We start from the raw sequence: 22,754 nt of genomic DNA on the forward strand, positions 1-22,754 counted from the left end.
TAGTACTATTGATAAGAGAATAATCATCTCTTGTTTGTTCTTAACAAAAGTGTAACTTTATTTCACGTTAGCTGTGAATTTTCCATATACATGACCTGGTGACTCATATTATACAAGTTAATTTAAACACCATGTCTGACAAAGGTTTAAATGAAAGCTTCATGTAGGTGAACTGTGTGGACCAGTCCGTTTATTTGAACACCTTCTTCTAAATTACCCACTACAATAAAAGCTTTGGAAGCCATGGCTACCCTTACATAGTATGAAATTGTTATGCATTCTGTCCATCAATTGCTCTTTCTGCATTTGTCACCACGAGTGGGACGGGTATGCCCAGACTTGGGTCTCTTGCTCTCCATGCCTCTCGACTCAAGCTAACCTGGCTGTTGAAATCGGTCCTAGGATGCTTGTTTCCAGTCCAGGGAGCCTGGCTTGACTGTTCCCATTGGGCGCAGGGTCAAGACGGATTTGCGTATGACTGCGTTCAAACTGGAATGCATGGGGAGAAAAAAACGATGGATTTAGGTCCAGATCTTTGTACTGGGGTGAATGTATGACATTGTTCTGCATTCTGTCCATCAATTGTTCTTTTTGCATTTACACTATCAGAGTGAGCACAAAAAACAGCGCCTCAGTGCACACATCTTGCACCACCTGGCCTGAGTATTGGAAGAAATGGGCCAGCTGAGTTCCCCAAAGCAAATTAGACGTTGTGTGACATCCCTGACAGACAGCCTCCTTTCTACCTTTTAAAATGTACCTCGGTTGTTCTGGAACTGTTCTGGAAAAGAAGGGTGTCTGATGGACTGAGCATTAGCTTGCTTCTTTTGCCAGTAGTTACCTTTGCTACTTCAGCAGTTCTCTTTCTGCCCCAATGAACAAAGTTCTTTTGACACACTACTACAGGACGCTAGACAAAGTAATTTAGCCAAGCTGATAAAAAAACAAATCCTGGAAATGCTTTTATTTATTAACCATGTCAGGAACAAGTGATAAAACGGGTTGCAGTCTGTAGACCAGAGGTTGTCCACCACCAGAGAGTCCTTTACTGTCAGATGACCTGCCGAGATGGCCTTTAGAAAAAATTGGTTATGCTGAAAGCCATATCCTGTTCTTGCATTTATTGCATAAGATAGGCAGCATGGTCAGAAACGCCTGGACCCATCCAGATTCTCTGTAATCCTCTACACCGTGAGTTGAAAGAATCCTTCTCTCACAAGACTGGTGACATTGATGTATTTGCTTCTTCAGAAATCTTGGGGATATGGGAGCAGAAATGGCGTATCCCAGGAAAGTTCAAGCAGAGCTTGAAACTGCTCTTGCATTCTTCAAACAGGCTTCGGGTCTCCCTTTACCTCCCAAGTCTGAGCTCTTGTGAATGTGAGAAAGGCAAACTCACTCTCCCATCCTTGAGCCAGGAGGAGGTACCTCTGTCAGGTTCTGCATCTTTAGAAGTATGCAAACGAAGACTCAGTCCTTGTCTAAGGAATCAGATCATCAAACAGCCTGCTAAAAGCTCCAGACAATTTATATGGAGGTCTGATTTCACGCCCCCCCAACAACACTGTGAATAAATCTCAAGAATGGACTCCCTGGGTCAGTTGACTAGTATCGAACTCTATCACCATGTTTGGTGTGGAAAGAAACCCTGCATCCAATGTGTTCTCTGACTATGCCTTCTCTGTGAGGTGGATCATCTCCAGAGTATGTTATCGCCTTCCTGAGGAGCAGAGCTTTTAGTTTCTGGAGGTGCCTGTAATTAAAGGGTCACAAAACAAATTGCCTGAGTGTATAAAGACAGGAGGCAGGCTATATGGCCAAATGCCTGTGCCAGTGCTTTCCTTAGTTTCCTTCCCGGTATTCCTCATCTTGAGTGCAGTAAGCCTTTGCCTTTTCCAAGGTGGAGTCTGACAAACCCCAAGAAGTTTGCTATGTTTAAGCGCAGGTTTGTTGGCATGGATTATAAAACCAAGGCTTTGCAAGAGAACCACTGACCGATTCAGATATTTTGAACAACTATTATCAAGATATCTTACAGATAGATAAGTTTCACAACTGTGGTTCTAAGAATCTCTATTGCCAATTTTGAGTGCTCCAATGGGTTGATCAAAGATTATGGCTGAAAATTCAAATCCTTGCCCTTTTCATAGTACGAGAAACTGGAAACTGCCCGGCTGGCCACCTCCTTCATGAAAAGTTTCTGTTCATCCAAAGAAAATCTTGAGGGTTGCAACAGCATCCTCTGAATCTGACTTTCTCTGAAGTCTGTTTGAAACCTCTCCAATGTCTGGACGCAATCATCCTTCCTGATCCGGTGTGACACGTGCAGGAAGTACCGAGACATCCTCCAAGATTTAAATGGAGAAAAGGGGTAGTATTTACATTGGACTCCTCCAGAGTTATTGACGCCCCCAAAACCACTGTGGTCCGCCCCTCTGGATGAAAAGGAGTCTTTAGAACTTAGGGTGTCCTATGTCTGGTTAAGCCGCTTGAAACCCTTCTCCCTTATGGGACCATTGAGATCCCGCTTGGCTAGACAAGCACCTCCCCCCCCCCCCCCCCCCCCCAAGTCTCCTAAAAATGTTCTTTATAGAGAGGTGGTTCATATCTAAGGAGGTAAAAGTGGAGGCAAACTTTCCCAATACTTATATAAATTGGTGTACAAAGAGCTGCTTCTTGGGCTGCAGATCGCACTTCAATAGTGGCCTGTTCGCCCAACTTCATGTTGCCCATTATTCTGTGTGAATGCTTTTTCTCAGAGGAAGATATGTTGCCTAGGAATGTATACACTGACTGTGCCCAAAGTGACACTATCTCTGCAGAGCTAGGCTATCAAGAGGACTTTACTTCCTTGTCTGCATCCAGAATCTTAGTTGGCAAACCTGCAATGTATCCTGACATACTTTTCTTGACCAATCATAATTTTCAGCCCCACTGATCAACAGGGCAGCCAACACAGATGTGTACACAGATTGGCAGTCTGTGCATTTCATTCCCCAGTGGGGTGTTTACTGTTGGTTGGTCCAGATCCCTCATCAAAGTGCAGAAAAGCAGAACCTACGAGGAAGTACACTTTTCTAGCTGTCAGCGATGGTTGGCAAGGCGGTTGATGAATAATCATGTGTAGTAAGCAGATGTGTTTCAGGCAGGCCCACCTTCTCTCTACAAGGAGGAGCGTCCCTGCCCAAAAAATGGAATACCTGGCCCATCCTATAGACGGCAGAGCAACACACTGCTCTTTACACAAATGAGCTTCACCAGTTGAACCAATAGAAATGGTCCCCAAATCTTCTCAGTTGTGTCCCACAGTTTGTGTGGAGAAAAAACCTCTCTAGGATAAAAAAAAAAACAGCTTGTCGGATATGTCAGCGGTTTGGAAGCTTTTCAATATTGGTGTATATTTTTTAAGCAAGTAGGCAAAGGCCTCTAGTTTAGTAATATGGAGAGCTACTACAGATAGCTGGAGAGCTACCGGTAACTCACAAGATACTTGTTGGAGAGGCCTGATTTATACATTATCTTTTATCCATCCCTATCACCTACCTAATATTGGAGACTAGAAAAGGGTTATTTGTTTCCTAAATTATATCAGGAGTTGTCTTAGTCTTGCTGGCCTGAACTTCTTCCTTCTCTCTTTCTTCCTGAACCTTCAAGCATTGCACCACACACAAATTTGAGTTCCTACGAAATATAGATAAGAGAGGATTTGGACCTTGGCTTTGTCCCAGGCAGTGGTAACAAAAACACCATCAGGAGTAAAGATCCTACCAGTTACATCGACAGCTCTGACATTGGAATTCTACAGGAAATTAGAGTAAGATGGCCAGATTAGCAAAGTTTCACCAGGTGGCCACTTTTTAGGTCTAGGCTGGCGTTGCAGCGCGCATGCGCTGCTCGCTCTGCGAGGGCTTCTTGGAATCAATACAGTTTCAGAAGTGGTGTTTCAGCTCCGCCCGTTATTTTGGTTGGTTCGCGTCATAAGTTAAGCTAAATGGTGTCTTTTGATTGTAAAGGAGGCTTTTTAGTCCCTCCTGGTTACCGCCCTGCCCTCTTTTAGCTCCGCCCACCCAGACTGGATCTTTTACTGGCAGCGTGATACTGTCTCCTTTAACCCCTTCGGTGCTCATGACGGAATGGTTCCGTCATGACCCACGGTTGAGCTGTGCTCATGACGGAACCATTCCGTCATGACCCCGCCCGCGCAAGATTCCGCCAGCACAGCGGCGGAATCTGCGCAGCATCGAAGGGGTTAATTAGTGGGTGAGCACTTTTTGTCATTCCGGCTGCGAACACTGGTGCGCATCAGCGCCCCCGGCGGCCATGTTGTGTTGTTGACTTGGGAAAGTCTACATTATTTTCTGCAAAGGCCTGCCTTCCTCTCACCGGTGACACGGACACACCTTCTAAACTAATTTAAGGTCCCACATACGGTCACGTGTTCGTGTTAATTCTACATGCACTAACTCTCTCTTTATGGAGGCTCATGTTATAGCCACATTCAATGACCATATGCGTGGAAACCTGCGGGTGGGCCCTTTTAAACTGAGGTCTTGACTGAGCTTGTCTTCGCCGTTCACGTGGATAATTAGAATGGAGCTACAAATTCACGTGCATTTATTTGGGAACCATCTTTCGTCGAATCCTCAAGCAGTTTTACTTCATCACTCTTATGGGATTAGGGTTAGACCATAGGATTTCGTGTCATTCATCAACTGGCTGTTTCACAGGCATCACTCTGTGTGCAATCAGACGTTTTTAATCTTACACATTTTAACATTCATTGTTTGCCAGTGTGGTCTTTCAAGTTGCAACACTAAAGCGTGGCATTTTAATGTTTTAAATCACCAGACGTGACGTCTGCCATATATGTTTGTTGCCGTTGAAGGGGGAGAGATGAAATGCTTCAGCAAGCTCTGGCTGGCCAATGTCGCTGCACAGCTCGTAGGGTCCCATGTAACGAGCAAATTTCCTCCAGAGCGAGGACGAATGATGAACACTTTAAAACCACGGGCAGGTGTCGCACATACATTAAACCAAGAAAACGATACACTTAGGCAGTCTTATTGTAAAAAGCAAACACGTGGCGAACCCTTCCCCCTGTGCTGTGCGTGCACCAGCACTACATTATAACCGTAGGGAGCGCGACACGCAGAATTGTGACGTCACTTACTATCAAGCAAACCCATGTCAATGACTTGACTAGTAAGGCCAAGGGCAGGCCCTTCTCAAAATCGGCTTTACGTTGCACAGTGTGCCTGAGTCGATGTAACTAATGTGAATTTTGCAAGGGCTCCTGCGGCTGGCGATTCTAGGCACTTGCGGACAGCAGTTGAGATTACGAAGGGTAAAGTGAGCCACACTGTGGTCGAACCAAGAATTGCCCTGGATCTTGGCTGGGGCAAGGGTTGGGGGCTACTGCCCCCCCCCCCCCCCCTATCAATGCAATGAGTTTAACTACCCCGCGAGCATCAAGTGCACGCACCCTAGGTTTAAAGTGATAACCTCGGCCCTACACTTTCTAATGCAGTGCTGTCAGAGAAACGGCGCGCTGGCACTTATTTATTTGCAGTTCTATATAGCACGAACTCGACCCGAAGATATTAGAGCGCCTTACACAAGGACACATTCAATTTAGTAGGCGCGGGGAGAGTAAGTGATTTGCCCAGAATCACATGATGTTGAGCCGAAACTCGAACCTGGTTTCCCAGCTCCAAGGTCAGCAGCTCTGATCGTTAAGCCACACATTTTAAAAACTCCTGTGCTTCTTGGTCATACATATTGTAATCTGGTAAATAATATTTAGGGTGTGCTAAATGCCTCTTGATATAACCAGTGATGGCCATTCATTTCTTCGCTTCCCCCCCCTCCTCTGTTTTATAAATCAATTGAGTTGCTTTCCCACATTTTTGCGTAAGCCTCGTAAGAGTATCACAGATGACACTACCGAAAGCAAATATAGAAGAATATTTTTAGGACCAAATCAAGCAAATATCATTCATGAGTAACCTTTAAACCTGCCCCCATCCCCCCCCCCCCCATCCCATGAATATAGTTTGTCATTTTTGTAAAGAGATCGGTTATTTACGCTTCTCATACAACTGCATGTTAAACAGCACCTCGCTTTGAAACTTCCCATCCCCTTGCGAATTTTACAAGTTCCGCCACCCACCTGAGGTCATAGCTAAAAGGGAAGGCTGACTTTTCTAGATGAGTTTAGTGTAATCAGTAAACGCCCGCAAGCGACTTGGTAGACGGGAGAGAATGATCCACCTCCACTTAAAAGTCACTTTGAAACTTCCCATCCCCTTGCGGTTTTTACAAGTTCCGCATGTAGTAACCCATTTATATTTTGTTTTAGCGCCCACTCCGAAGTAAGCTGTGCATGTTAAAAACTCTGTGACACCAAAACCTTTGTCCCGCCCTACAAATGTATCAATATCGCATCCTTGCCATATTAACGGTTAATAAATCGCCCCCTGCGATTATTTGATAGACCAATCCTAACCGCTTTTAGTAATCTTGATGGCCGCACATGAGACAAGTGATCTGTCACCTGTTCTCCTCTGCAGGCAGTGCTTAATTTAAGCCGGTGGTTGCAGGTGGGCATTCACTGGCGCTTATTTGTTGGCCCTGGGACTTAGTTTTCATTATCAGACTTTGATCTAGCATTAGACAAAGATAGAAACTGGGGATGAGAAAACAGTGACAAACAGAGAAAGTAGGGAACCTACAAGAGTTAGATAAAGGCACATAAAGTGTATGATTGTAGAATAAGGAGGCATGGGGTGGAATCAAGACTAAACTGCTCTGGTATTCGGCAATGTGGGAGCAAATTCTACAGTAGATAATTTTGAGCTTTAATTAACATTAGGGAAATGTGAGTGCATTTTTTCTGTGTTTAATATAATGCATACATGCTAACATTTTGAACGTTCCAAAAGGGAGATTTTGGAGAAAAAGAAATCCTGGTGATTGATTTTCTCCATTGACTTACATTGAAGAGGAGGAGATTTTAGGCAGGAGACACTTAATACCATAGCCAGCAGGTCTCGCCTTTGGCACCTTAAGTGTTTAGCCATGCAACACTTGATGTTGTTGCACCAAGGACATTGTGCTGGATAACTAAACACTTATAAGGTCCCTAAGGCGAGACCTATTGGCTATGCCAATGCTTGTTTTCTTTCTTTCTAAGAAACAAAGAACATTAACTTTCCAAAGGTGTGACTCATGAGATCCTAGAGAGAATGCCATTCTAAGCTCATTTTAGAGCTAACATGCTTAGTGCTGCCACCCTGCAGGACCTAATTTCAGTGGGGCGTGGCCTGCAAAAACAGTTGAACTACAGATGTGTGCGGCTCTGTAAGCCAGAACTTCAGCTAGTGTGTAAACAATTTAAAATGTTTTTCGTGTATAGTTAAAATTATCCATGTGTTAACTCTCTTCCGAGCCTGAAGAGTAAGTGGAAGGGGCAGAAGAGGAGTATGGTGCTTCTCTCATAACAGGTGGAATGCCTACACACATCGTATGACAAGCATTGGCATAGCCAATAAGTCTCGCCTTTGGGACCTTATAAGTGTTTAGTTATCCAGCACAATATCCTTGGTGCAACAACATCAAGTGGTGCATGGCTAAACACTTATAAGGTCCCAAAGGCGAGACCTATTGGCTATGCCAATGCTTGTCTGTTGATCTCATCAGTCAACACAGACTGACAAGCAGCGTTCCAATCAGAAAGAAGCTTACATCACAAGTGGTTTATGACTGAGGGGATACTCTATATGTGCGCCCTGGCTTATAGATATGTTTGATATGGCTAATTTTGTGAAAATGATTTGTAAACTGAATGACAATTCGATTTGTTTTAATTATGTATGGGGTCTTTTTAGAGATTCATGATCACTTTGATTATATTTCACACATTTATTGTTAATGATTACTCAAAGGTTTTGGTTTTGAATGCATATATTTCTTGTGAATATGAATGTTCATTTTGATATTTAACCCCTTCGCTGCCGCGGACATTCCGCTGCAGCGCTGGGGGGGGCAGGGGGGCAGCGCGGTGGGCCTGTGCTCATGACGGAGCCGCTCCGTCATGAGCCACAGTTGAGCTGTGCTCATGACGGAACGGTTCCGTCATGACTCCGCCCGTTTGCGTTGTCGCCCCGCATAGGCGGGGAAACAGCGCCGCGCAGGCGGAGCGGCCGCCAACAGGATTGTCATGACGGAACCGTTCCGTCATGAGCACACGGCAACCGTGGCTCATGACGGAACGGTTCCGTCATGAGCGGGGAAGGGGTTAAACAGTGTTATTGGCAATACATTTGTTTTGAGTCATTGTTTATGTACTTTTGAAGAACATTTTAATAAAGAATTGCAATACAACAATAAATAAATAAAATAAAACCGCCCCAGCTCAGATTAAAATACCCTTAACATGCACATAGCTGGCGATAAGAAACGAGATATCACAAAGCACAGCCATGTGCCCAGCACTGGAATGTCCAGGGGTTGTTTCCTGCCATGTATTAGAAATCTACATCAGTGGATCACCACATAGTGTGCCCGACCCATAATGCTGGAAAACATATCTCAGTGGGTTAATGTGTCTACTGCAGAAATCTACATATAAGGTGCAGGCAACGGTTTATAATATTGACCGTGTCGACGTAGCCTTTTATATAAAACATGTAGCATTGTATCAAACAACACTAACACATTGTGAAAGTTCCGGGAACCAATTCAGCTTGTAAATTGCACTAAAAAGTCAATACCCTTTCCCTCTAAAACAAGCATTGGCCACGAAAGGCATCGCGATCACGATCGCTGTGAAAGCGAAAGTGAGCGCGATGACGCGCTAAAACACGCAAGTGCTTGTTGCGCGTTCTAGCAAGCTGGCTAAAAAGCTGGGGGGAAAATGCTACCGCCGGCCACAGCTTGCCCGCGCACATGCACTGCAAGCTGTAGCCGGCGGTAGCATTTTTTGAAGCCCTCACTTACTAAAGTCTCTCCGAGCAGCACTTGCGCGCTGACTCAGCGAGACCTAAAAAAACCAGACTAGAGCAAAATGTTGTAGACAGAGTGTGCACTACCTAATACACTCATGAATGAGTGTATTAACACATCTTCAATGATAATTTTCACAAAAAGAAAACAGTTTTAAGCACAATTATCAACACAATTATGCAGTAATTGATCTCAATGAACCATGAACTGTATCCGTCATACTGTAATGCTCTCTTTTTATTCTTTTTATTTTGTCATGAAGTGTAGATCCAAATCAAAATTAGCTTCAAAGTCCATTCAATAGAACATGAAAAACGTGGATTGACTCATTCCCCAATCCCAATGCATTGACCCATATTCTCCGGGAAGGTTCATAAAGTACAGCGTGAAGTGAAAAGATCAATAGATTGCAGTGTGCATAGTAAGTGCGGCGTAAAGCCATACTAGAACATCAAAGCCCATAGAAAGTAATTCAGAAACGGGAGGAAAAAAAATAATACAGATCCCAAATCCACCAGTGCACCCTCAAAAGTGTGTGGCTGCTGCCATAGCTATCTTAGTTGATTCAAACATGATTCAATGGAAGTGACTGTGCCATAAATTCTAAATGTTAAATGAATCTACCTTTCTAAAGTCCAACCAAAATCTGAAACTAGACTCGGTTGAAATCAGTTGCTGCGCAGTGCGATAGTGCCTGTCAAGTCAAATGTGAAAAGACCTTGAGTCCAGATTACACAATGTTTTAAAGAGTGGCACAAAAAAGAAATGAGCCGTAGTGTGAAGGTTACACAGATGTGTAATTAAGTAAAAGAAGCGAAACTCACCAGGCGTCCGAATACGCCGAAAACAACCAAAATGCTTCTTTATTGATAGTTCAATGAAATGTGCCGGACCGGCACTAAACTTTATGCTGAAAATAATACACACCGATAAATGTAGGCATAATAATAGCAACTCTCCCCATAGGTCAGCTCGGGATTCACAATTGCATGGTTTATTCAAGTATTCAGCACTGGTGTAGTAAGTTATACTGTACTAGTGTGCACCTAGTTAAAAGACCTGTTCCTTTTGGTAGTTTAAAACGCTCTGAATGCGAGGCCAACTAGCAGTGGTGTAGCTAGGGGGAGGCGGAGGGGGCGGTCCGCCCCAGGCGGCACTATTTTGGGGGCGGACAAAGGCATTCACATAAGGCTCGGCTTGCTTTCGTCGACGTTCGGGGACGGGCAGAGAAGGAATAGGACTAGGGCAATGTCCTCTTCTATTTTGTGCTGCCAGCTGTCCCGCCCCCCCTCTCCCCCGATCTTCCTATTATTCCCTCTCTTTCTGTCTTGCTCCTTACTTACTGAAAACCGTAACTTGAAGAAACGGTTCACAACCTCTCTTTCCTTCTTTCATTTAGTTGCTTCCCTGTGAAATGGTTCCAAAAAAGAAAAAGACTCTTGCGGGAAATGCCCTTATCTGCCATTTTTCTATTCCAAAGTGCAGCGGGATGGAGAGAAATAGAAGGTTTTAAATATGAAAAATAAATACATAACTAAATAAAGCAAGACAGAGTGGTTGCAAAGTGGCCAGATTTGGTTTTATTCATATCCAAATACATGAGCCTCACTTTACAGAGTTTGCCAGTGAAGCGCTACTTTTGTTTTCTAGTCTTTCTTTGAACAGCATTGTTGTCCCCAGGTGGGAAAGTGTTCCATTCCTGGAGGGATTGCAATACCTGGTTGATGGGTGGATTGGAAAACAAAATGTGTACCATGTTTCTGTGTTTATGGATGTGGTCTTTTTAAACCATGCTGCTTACGTTTTGTAAGGATATAAGCAATGGACATTGAAACGGTTCCCTTCAGGGCCCTGTAGTCATGCCCTTAACTTTTCAGGTAAAACCACTCGCTGATTTCTGAATAGTGAGTGAGAGATCGTTAAGGTAACCATGTTGTTTCTGTTTACTTTTCACATGCTTTACTTAATCTTGCATTCCCTATGAGTGTTTGCTTTTACTTTTTTTTTTTTTTTAGGCAGCATATTACTCTTATCAAGTGCATAATTTGAATTGAGCCACATCCAAGTGTTAATAGCGGGCACAATTAGGTTGTAGCTGAAGGCAGTGCGAGTTTCTCTCAGTGGGGCAGTATGGTGTTCAGTGGGGTAGAGGATGTGGGGTAGAGGATGTGGCACTATGGCCAGAGCTGTCGAATTTGGAACTGGGGAACTGGGTTCAGCCTTCATGACCAGTCCACCAGACCACTCTACTGAGGGAGCATATTCCCATGGTAGACCTTAGAAGGCAAAAAGAGAGATGGGCCTGCACACCTCAATTTAATTGGTAAACAAAAATCAATTTATATATATAGTAGCGATGTTTTTTAGTGTGCTATCACTTTGAAGGAGTCTGAGCCTTAGCTCCTTTAGCTAGAATGTGAATGAAGTGGGGGTCGGAGTTATCCAAACCTGCGTGATGCACAACAGTGGACCATAGGTCTTCATCAAAATTTCATAAACAAGTTCTTAAAATTAAATAAACAGTATTCTTGTAAACAAAAATTGACTTGTATTTAACAACAAAGTCAGTCACTTAGTTCAAAACAGAAGCGTTAAAGATGCGTTATTGTTGTTGCATTGTAAAATACTGAAATCCGTTTTACAATTTCAAATGCAATGAAAACAAAAGTCCCAATATTTAAACACGATCCCAATGCATTTCGGGTTAAAGAACCCTTCTTCAGGGGTTAGTCGTCATCAAGGAAGGTTGTCTGTGTGGGAATCCACCACAAGGAACTACAACGAAAGGGTCATGAATCAATATCCAGTATTGCAGAGTACATTTGTAGTATTAGGATTTGCACTCAATGCGTAAAATAGACCTGTGTCTATGCCCATGGTGTGCTGGATTCTACAACATGCACAATGAGTGATCAATCAACGGACATGCAAAATAGTATGTGAACTTACATCCCAGCAATGGGATTAATGGTTAAACGAAGAAAGTGAAGCGTGGACAAGGTGCACTCTAGCAGTTCCTGGCAAATGAAGTGCGAAGTAGTGGTAACTAAACGAAAAGTAACAGTCAAAGAAGGAAATGGTGTCAAGTGCAATCGATAAAAAGAAAAGAAAGGATACCACGATTAAGTGACCATGCATAGGGGAAAAAAGTCAGACGAGTTCAACGCTTACCCAACTGTAAATTTGATATTACCCCGCCGCAATGTTCAACTGAAAAATAACAGAAGGAAGTGAACAAGTGGATTCAAAGCGAGTATGAAACCCAACGTCCAGTGTGTCAAGAGAAATACAAGTCAATTTTTGTTTACAAGAATACTGTTGTTTATTTAATTTTAAGAACTTGTTTGTGTAATTTTGATGAAGACCTATGGTCCACTGTTGTGAATCACGCAGGTTTGGATAACTCCGACCCCCCACAGACCTTAGAAGGCCCCACTAGACCTTAGAAGACTTGATGTCTTAGCACAAGCAGGTGTGCCCTAGTGGTGTCAATTGTGAGTTAGCCTTGAAGGCCTGTTCACCACAATCCATACTGAAGTTCATCTCCAGTCTTGCGGGCAGGCCTACGAAGCAGCACACCCTAGAGCAACAGTGATCCAGTCACTGTGACTCTGTCACTGAGGCCACATGAACCTTGAGCAGGTTAGGGCGGTGCGAACGGTGTGACCGCACTGGGTACCTATTTCGGGTGGGTGCGTAGTGTTAGCAAGTATATTATGGTTTAAAAAAAACTTGCTGCCTCCTTCCTGGCCTCCAGCAATTTTCAGAAACAATAAAAATGTCATGATAACTTCGGTGATTAATGTTCTTCCTAGAGACAGATCCGAGTTTTGTCTAGTGGAAGGGTTGACTCCTGGAAAGGTAGCACAGAGGGTTAATGTGCCTGCTGCAAAGAACATGTACCGTGCAGGTCACAAAGTGCACTGCTTTAAAGGGAGGACCATGATGATTGGTCATTTAATATCAGCTGTAGATAATGGATCCCTGAACAGTGTCATGTATGTGCATGTTTGCATTGTGCTGAGGGGATTACCAGGTTATTGTTCACGCAGCTCTCTGATGGATGTCACATGCAGTTTTTCTGAGTCCCCAGATAGATCATGCAGTCTGTGTGTTCTCTTTTGTACTGCCAGTCACCGGTGTATTCAACTGTGTAGCCTTGGACCGTGTCCTGTATGTGCATGTTGTATAACAAGATATATTAAAGAGAGCTGTAATATATCAAAGGAGGGTCAAAGGGAAAATATTTATCGACCACTAGAAAACTAATCCCTTAAATTTCTAAAGACTATCATCACAACAAAGAAATCTAGGGTCCACTAACATGATAGATCAAGCAGTTTAGACATTTTCATAATCAAACATCAATCATGAATCCCATCAGCCACCAGAATAGCAGCCCCCATCATTTGGGATCTGATAGCCCTACCTGAGCCATCAGGTTGATCAAGGCTGCAGATAAACTGGGCGACTTAAACCTCTCTGTTCATCTTGTGATGAGGTATCTGTCTCGAATCTTAGTGTGGCTATTAAGTATTAATGATGGTGATGGAAGCAGTGCAAAAGAAAAAAGGTTTGAAGAAGTGGTGTTTAAAATTGTCAATTAGTACAGAAAAACCTTTTAATAATATCTGTCCATGTGACAAAGTTTAAAAACGGTGTAGACGCAGTTTTAACAGAATAACTGCTCAAGTCCAAAAAATTAGGTCAACATGTTTCAGCCGAAGGATAAAATATTAATCTGGCTTTCGTCAGGACCAACAAGAACCTATGCTACTGCTGTATATATTATATTGTATTGTGTAGATTCAAAACCAGTGAAACAACAAAAATATTAAAGATATTATCTTAAACCTCTCCTTACGATTTGTTAGGGGAGCATCTTTCTATAATCCTATAAACAAAAGAGAACAAAAATAAGAGTAAGTACTCAATATAAATAGTGTATAGTCAACCTGCTTTGATCTTTTTTGAAATTACTGGTCATTAACCAACATATACAATAATCCGCTACATCACAATGTTAGCGTGAAGAGCTAAATAATGCTCAAAAGAGAGGAAAGTGCTTACCCGTCAATAATACGGGAGACCGCCTCACCTCACCTGGCATAGTAATGAACACCTTTTAAACCTCCTGTCCATTGTAAGGCCTTATATTCCAACTTATTTTGGTCGTTGAACCTTAAAATCTGGGTTTTTATTAATCCACATGATATTGCCCATTAGCCTACAAGTCCCATGATTCCTGGTCGCATTAGTTGGTTGTCACGAATTAGCGCGCTGGTTTCAATCGCATTCAAACAAGCAACACAGGCGCGCTCGTACCTCCCCGTCCGACTCTGAAATGCTCCGTGGTACCGACGGACAGGTTGGTGAATCTCCTTTTTATCGTGTATGTCCGGGTTCCCTATGGATATATTCTGTCTTAAAATGCAAGAGCAGCACAGGGATTCCCTTTATGTAAACGCCAGCCTAGACCTTGTTACGTTGCTCTTTGGGCTACATGAGTCAGTGGGTCTAATTTCACTACATGATATGTACGCGATAATGCCATATGATGACCTGTACATTTGAAATTGTATGTTAAGCGTATCCATATATGCTAGGTCAGTAGTGTGAACATGTACATCAGTTTGCACAGACCTATTTTAGCAATAAGATTTGCTTCATTATGATTTGCATGAAGTTGTCAAAGACAGAACAGAGTTATGTGCTGACTTGAAAATTAGAGATTTGTGTTTTTAACAATGGACAGGAGGTTTAAAAGGTGTTCATTACTACTTGTCTTCACATAGAGCGGGGCCTCTTTTATCTGAGCGGATGCCAGGTGAGGTGAGGCGGTCTCCCGTATCATTGACGGGAAAGCACTTTCCTCTCTTTTGAGCATTATTTAGCTCTTCACGCTAACATTGTGATGTAGCGGATTATTGTATATGTTGGTTAATGACCAGTAATTTCAAGAAAGATCAAGCAGGTTGACTATATACTTTTTATATTGAGTACTTACTCTTATTTTTGTTCTCTTTTGTTTATAGGATTATAGAAAGATGCTCCCCTAACAAATCGTAAGGAGAGGTTTGAGATATTATCTTTAATATTTTTGTTGTTTCACTGGTTTTGAATCTACACAATACAATACAATATATACAGCAGTAGCATAGGTTCTTGTTGGTCCTGACGAAAGCCGGATTAATATTTTATCCTTCGGCTGAAACATGTTGACCTAATTTTTTGGACTTGAGCAGTTATTCTGTTAAAACTGCGTCTACACTGTTTTTAAACTTTGTCACATGGACAGATATTATTAAAAGGTTTTTCTGTCCTAATTGACAATTTTAAACACCACTTCACACCTTTTTTCTTTTGCACTGCTTCCATCACCATCATTAATACTTAATAGCCACACTAAGATTCGAGACAGATACCTCATCTCAAGATGAACAGAGAGGTTTAAGTCGCCCAGTTTATCTGCAGCCTTGATCAACCTGATGGCTCAGGTAGGGCTATCAGATCCCAAATGATGTGGGCTGCTATTCTGGTGGCTGATGGGATTCATGATTGATGTTGGATTATGAAAATGTCTGAACTGCTTGATCTATCATGTTAGTGGACCCTAGATTTCTTTGTTGTGATGATATTATATGTATGTGCATGTAACTTGCATGATCGAGGTAACTATTAGCGGCGATACTACGTGTCTCTCGGTCCTCTTTCAAGTGCTTACCGTCCTTTTTCCCAGCAACCCCACCCCCCTCCCCCCAGGGGCTGCAATCTGAGAGATAGCCCCGGGCGCCACAATCTCTAGCTACGCCTCTGCCAACTAGAATCCTCGTGGCTAGTTCTGAAGACTTGTATACCTGTTAGGGCTAATGTTATTGACTTGTCCTTAACATACATAGTCGTCGTCAGCAAGTAGTTTGTGATAGCAGTGCGGAACTAGTTGACCTATTATAACTACGCCTGTGTGTGGCAACGAGGGTTTTGAATGTTCACTGTATTTCTTTCTGCAGCTGTCCAAGACCAATTTCTCCAACAACAATGATTTTCGAGCCTTGCTGCAGTCTCTGCATGCCACCTTCAAGGAATTCAAAATGCACGAACAGATTGAGAACGAATACATCATCGGCCTGCTACAGCAGCGCAGCCAAACTATGTACAACGTGCATTCCGACAACAAACTCTCTGAAATGCTCAGCCTTTTTGAGAAGGGGTTGAGAAATGTACAGGTAAGCTGTCAAAACAAGGCTTTTGTGCCAACAAATCCTTGTGTAGCCTGAAGCAGTTACTCAGTCAGCAAAGATTATGTGCCCGATTAATTTCCCTGTTCTGAGATTACAGCTCTTATCGATTTAGGTTTGTTGTTTCTGCAGCCACTACATTGATGGGATGGAATGAGAGAAGTGGGCCTTTGATAAATTCAGTCCCAAATTAGCAATGGCTTTCCTAAAGCAACTTTATAATTTCTTTCAGACATGTTGGAAAGACTTTGAATCCAGAATGATGGAAAAGCTTTAATAATCCTCAGTGCTTCCCGTAGGTTTAAGGGTTTTCCCAAACCTCTAATTATAAAACTGTAATGTACAAGAAAATGATACTTTGGTTTACGTTTGTCTACTGTTTGTTCTGCCAAGCACTTCTTTTCTAAGTAAATATACTATATACTCCTACTGCTCTTGGCAGTCTCATGTTACTTGAATGCTCGATGAGGCGTGCATTGGTGTGTACGAAATATGCTGATTGGTGTACCATAACTAGTAAAGGTGTGTTAATACAGCTCCGAAATGTGGTGTTCGGCCTGCTTCCAATTGCTTCTGAATTCGGTATTGCCAAGTTGGGGTGGGGGTAGAGGGGCGTTCAAATGTATGAACCACTGATTTCCTGCTTTTTTTTTTTTTTGCTGCTGCACAGACTCAAAGGGTACACGTGGAACCCTACACAGTTTATGGATTTTCAGGTGTTCGACATGTACACCACTGTTGCAGGAATAGATTCTTTACTGGCGGATAACCAGATTAAGCATGGTAGAAATGTGAACAAGCATTGGCAAGCCAATAGGTGTGGCTTTAATGCACCATGGATTGTCCCATTGGTGGCTTACCTACTAGATTAAGCATTGTAGAAATGTGAACAAGCTTTCGTAAAGCCAATAAGTGTGGTTTTATGTATCAACAAATGTAAATGCAGTTATTCATAAATGTGGTTTGCATGCACAAATGTTGTTTATCACATTAAACCCTGTTCTACGGACTTTGCCAAACTTGGGGGAAAAAGTAGCAAAAATATTGCTTGCTGTGTAGAATGTATGTAGGACAAGCTGTACCCTGATGTTATTTTATAAAATGTATCTGTACGCTATTTATCATGATAGCACCGCAGTACACAAGTATGACATTAGATTACTTCCCTAACAGAAATAGAAGTAATAAGATAAATACACACCGATATAACTTCACATTCATGAGAGTGCTAATCAAAGAATTTGAACTATTTTTTCCTCACAAATTATTGTAAACGCAGTTCATGAGGTCCTATTATCAGGGCTCAAGTCCTTTGGGAAAAATAAAACACAGTTCCAAAGTCTATCCATTAATGCCTAACGAAGGTTCCAGCAATGAATACATGCTCCACTATTGTCCAAAAACCTTTCAATAAATGTATGTTTCAACCTCAAATAGCTGAACATTGAGTAAATAAGGTCTTCAACGTTGCAGAACCGGACTCCTTAGGCAGGACGTTATAGTGGGAACAAACAAGTAACCAATATTCTTACTCATTTAGTACTCAATAATAAAAATTCATAATGGTTATGCATCAATCCATACCAATTTCCCGTTCTTTCTGAGTGAGAGCCTCTCCAAAGCTCAATGTGACCTCCCAGGTCAATGTCAAGCCCCAGCCTCTCTATAAGTAATTGCTCCGTGTATGACTTCCTAGCCTATCAGAAATTGACCTATGTAATGTTGGGTGAAATGGGCTGTTGTACTAGTCCACAGAAAAGTGTGTGTATATTCTCAAATGTTTTTGAGTATTACTGACCCAGCTACTGGACATTTAGCATCCAGGGCTCACTAACTAATTGGGAAGGAACATGTTTGCATGAAAATAGTCACCCCTATACTATTTCCAGGACCCTTTTGTTCAGTTTTCTGAGATCCCAGATGGAAATTTTGAACACTGTTCGCTATCCTGTTCCTCTCCAGTGGTTGGTGATATCTAGTACTTCAGCGTATTCAAATAGGCCACTGGTAAAGAGACTGATTACATTGCCTTGTAATTGCATTTATGTAGTGCTTATTATCTATGATGAGCATTGAAGCTCTTCATTCTGGGCAGCATCGGAATTCAAGGTTAATGGTTTATCCCGACAATGTAGAATTAATCTTGTGCTTTCAAGGAGACTCTTCTATGCTCTTGCACCAGTTTGTTTTTCGTAGATTACATTGGTAAGGTAAGATGTGATCATAAGTGGGATATGTGAGTTCATGCAAATTGTTTGGGTAGTATTAGATTGCTGGGTAAGGTTTTTAATAAGGCAAGTGTGACCTGTAAAACAAGGTGTAGGCATTTTGGAGAACTTCAACAACCCAGATTAAGGCAAACATGCATGCTACCTAGGGTATGCTATTTTCAGAGATGGGAGGTCTGTAGAGTGAGGAAAGGGTAATTTGAAAGAACAAAAGGCAACAGCTAAACGTTTAGACTCTATAAATTTGGTGCAACGTTTCATTCAGTATTTTAGGAGTAGAGAGGAGGATTGTTGAGAGTGTATGCAGTAGGAGAATGTAAAACTGCAAAAAAAGACACTGTTTGCATGTGAGATGGTGCTATGGCAGGTAATTTTGATAGTCGCCTTGTCTGTCTGCTGCTAGACCATTGTGAACGTGATTTCTTCATGGCACCTCATAAAAATATACAAGTATTGGTAAAACCAATAGGTCTCTCCTTTAAAACCTACTGGCTTTGCTAATGGTTCTAGCAGTGACGTGCAGCACACCCTGATACTGTGCAGCCATGCTTTAATAAAAAAAAGAAAAGCCATATGGGACTAGGCCATCTGCATGTACAATCTGCAGTATTAACTGACATCTCCTAATGAGAGACAGTCATGTCGATGTGTCAGTAAGTGGAAACAAGCATTTACAATGTAATGGTCTCGGCATTGGTAAAGTTAGAGCTATTGGCATTGCTCATGACATTATTTTTGTTTATGTTTTTGTTTTTAAAACATGTAAAGAAACGGCATTGTCATGAGCAATGCCAATAGCTCTAACTTAACCAATGCCGAGACCAAACAAAACAACTCAATAGTCCACTCGTATAGGGTCGTTTTGCCCATCCTTAATATGGCTACGCGACGCGACATGCAAAGATGCAGATGAACATGCGCGTAGAAAACACAATGTGAACTTTGCCTGTACATGCCCCAAAAAACGGGCACATTATAGCAAGAACGACAGCCATCTTGTAAGCCTCGTCCAGAGAGGCCGGGCAATCAAAAGCACTTTGACGAGAAACGAGTGTGAATCTGAGAGGCATGTCGCAAATAATTTTTAAACACTCCATGTCTAACTTTGATCATCCTCACGAGTGTTAATCATTTCACAATTTTTAAAGAATATAAATACAAAAAATGTTCGTTTGGCCTGGTAGAATGCCATATGTTTGGAGCACTTCCAACTTGTAATTCAAGATGCTGTAATTGATGGGAGAGTCATTAAGAAACACGTCACTATCCCAAGATGGTAGGCCCCGTTACATTGAAAGGACTGCGTGACACAAAAACTGTCCTTTTGTTTCTATGGCCATGGAAACGAGATTTATTCCTGTCAGGATTTGCTTTTAGCGTGTTAGCAGCCGTCGTCAGTTGGCTCGGTATCTCCGTCTCTTTCCACTGGTACTTCGGACGCTTCGTACTTTCGGTTGCTGAACCTCGATTGGGAAACGACCGTTGAGTTCTCGCGAGGCAGCCAGTTCTCGCGGGAACTCGCGCACTCTCCTCAGTGTGCAACCCCGCATGTGGGCGTCGTTTGTAACCAGGAGGAATCACGGGGAGGTGTCTATGTTTTCAGAAAAGGGCCACCATCTCAGTCTGTGCTGTCTGTTTTCCGGTGCCTTAGGAGCCGGTGGCGGGCGAGATCTACTTCCGGTAAGGATGGCGGAGGAAGGCAATAGGCTGCCGGGCGAGCTGGGCCTAAACAGCAAGACCGGAGACACCACGCAGGAGCCAGCGTGGGAGTACGAAGGAGATCAGGTGAGGGAGCAACGCCGGGACACCACCGCCTTTCTCCGAGGCACAGCAGAAAATGCCTCGGAGAAACGCCACGTCCTTTTCGGATTTGGGGGCGTGTTTTGCTGTTGTCTCCTCCCTGAGACTTCTCGCAAAAAACACGCCCCCCGATCCGAAAAGGACGGGGCTTCAACGGAGTGACTGGACCTCTTCTCCAGTGGCTGGCCAGCATTTAAGAGGCCAGCCAATGGAGAACAGGAGAGAAGAGGGGCGGGTGCAAGCCCCTCTTCTCAAAGTCATTAAATCTCGGAGCGAGACTGCGCAAGCGCAGCCTTCGCAGCCGAGACCTAAAAAGATCTCTAGCTCATAGGGCTGTTGCAAAGACTTTGTGCGACTGCCGAGCTCTGCTCCTTTTAAATGCCAATCTGGAAATTCTCCGAATGCCCACCATAAAGCACAATACACAGATGGTGGTTCTCAGGATACTAGCTGTGCAACATGTGATGTTTGTGTAGCGATCGGTGCAGGAAGCAATGATGGGTGGGTGGGGCGGAATGGGGGTAGCGGGTAGGCAAAAGAATGAAATAAAATGCTGTGTAAACAGGATCAAGTCTCAGCATTGGCTCAGTAGCCAAAGATTCTGGGCAAAGCAGTTAAACTCCCCATACTTTAAAAAATAATGTGACCTCAGGGGTGTGGAATTTAATAAAATATCTACTTGTCCATGGGGCAGTTTGCTTCATAAATCTACTTGTCCTGAAACAAAATCCACTTGTCCCTTTTGTGCCAAGTAATGTGGCGACAAATTACGGCAGCAATCTCATTAAGCAAGAGTTCTGATAAAGCCTCTCTAATTAGGCCAGGGCTTGTACCATAGTAGGGTTTGAATACTAGAAATTCCCTTATGTTGCTACATTTCTGCAGGTCTACATACTGGAGCTGAAGGTAGTGGTAAGCAATTGTTCAAAAGTTGGAAGGAGTCTGTGCAAACCTACTAATTTGCATGTTTTAAGGGTTTTCACCAACTCTTTTTTAATCTTTTCCCATACTGAAAAAGGTTGGAAATGTACTCCTGGCAGTGGCAGACGTTAAACTTCTTCAGGGTTGGGAAAAAAGTGGTTGGAGGAAAAGTGAACTTGAATCATTCAGATTTTCACATGAGCAAATCTACACAAGCACATTTGCTCATGCTAAAATGCAGTTCACAAATATTACAGTACTATTTCTTGGCCTACTTCTGTAAATTCTTGTGAATTCACGGAGACTGTATATATGCACTTAATGCATGGATATATACCATGGATGCACTTTTGAGACTTTCTTTAAAAATTGGGCCTCTAATTAGGCCTGGGGTTAACCATGACCTTTTGTGTTTAGTAAAATTATGTCTCTCTCTCTCTCCTTCTTTCGGTCTATCATCTGGCTTCACTGTGAGTGACAGTATTCTGCTCTATTACAAGCAGCATATTGGCACACAAAGTACTTTTGTTCAGAGCCTGGAAGTGCTGTGGCAATGTGCTTTTTGAGACCAAAAACTGTTTTTTGCTTTTGCCAATGCTTGTTAGAATGGCGAGAGCCCTGCAGCTCCCACACAGATATTGTTTTACAAAAACCAATGCCTAAATAAGTCACGCATTGACAAAACCAAAAGCCTGACCACCAATTTCAGACCTACTGGCTTTGCCAATGCTTGTTTATTTTTGTTTCCCACAATCATATTTTAACTGGTTACACTGATTTTCCATTATGAATATTTTTGGGAAATACAAGCATACATCAACATGTGACTAAATAATGCTGCAAAGATAAGGTACCTAAAATCTTACAGTAGTTTAGCAATATATTTTTTTCCTGCTTGCATTTTTTTGTGAACATTTTATTTTGAAAGCAAAGAATCATCACGGTTGCTTTCAAGCTTCTGCAAATATTTGCATATAATCAGAGAGCATTCTGGGAGCATTATACATGGGCTCATATTACTAAACTTTGAAAACGTGTGTACACGTTTATACTGGAACCACCGTCAGTAGTGCAGGCAGAGCTGACATTTAATTTTAGTGCTCACCCTAATAATAAAGGCTTTGCATTAATGAACCATAACTACAAGTTTGAACAGTGTTAACACATGGACACACATATTACCTTAACTTTAGACAATGCTCTTCCTTGATCCATAATGTGGTATTGTAAACTGGCAGCTAAAGGGTTTGTGCTGTAGGGGGTTGGGCCTACTTTTCCCAAGGACAAAATAGACATTAAAACTTGTTGCCCTTGACCCCAAACAATATGTCCCGGGCGTCGGGCTATAGGAATTCCACATCCCTGGACCTTTTGTAATGTAACTAAGTTAAGTCCTCCAATTACCTTGGTCGAGTTTGTGCTATATAAGTTTGCAAAAACTGACCTGTCAACAAAGCAAGCTTCTTTAAGTAAAGATACATCACCCTGCAACTCGTAAATACTAATTATTGTCAAATATGTTTTAGACATGCGTTAAGTAAATAAAGTGCTATGATGCGGTCAA

General features: G+C 42.5%; 1 protein-coding gene across 1 annotated transcript in view; it reads left to right on the forward strand.

Moving 5' to 3' along the window:
* Positions 1–22,754, forward strand: part of FBXL5 (F-box and leucine rich repeat protein 5) — a 266,441-nt gene that overhangs the window by 16,579 nt on the left and 227,108 nt on the right. The window contains exon 2 of the mRNA XM_085642397.1: positions 16,014–16,229. Within this exon, the coding sequence (XP_085498523.1) occupies positions 16,014–16,229 (216 nt within the window). The remainder of the gene's footprint in view (positions 1–16,013; positions 16,230–22,754) is intronic.

This window comes from Triturus cristatus, chromosome 2_2 (genome assembly GCF_964204655.1).
Source record: "Triturus cristatus chromosome 2_2, aTriCri1.1, whole genome shotgun sequence".
NCBI classification, from domain to species: Eukaryota; Metazoa; Chordata; class Amphibia; order Caudata; family Salamandridae; genus Triturus; species Triturus cristatus.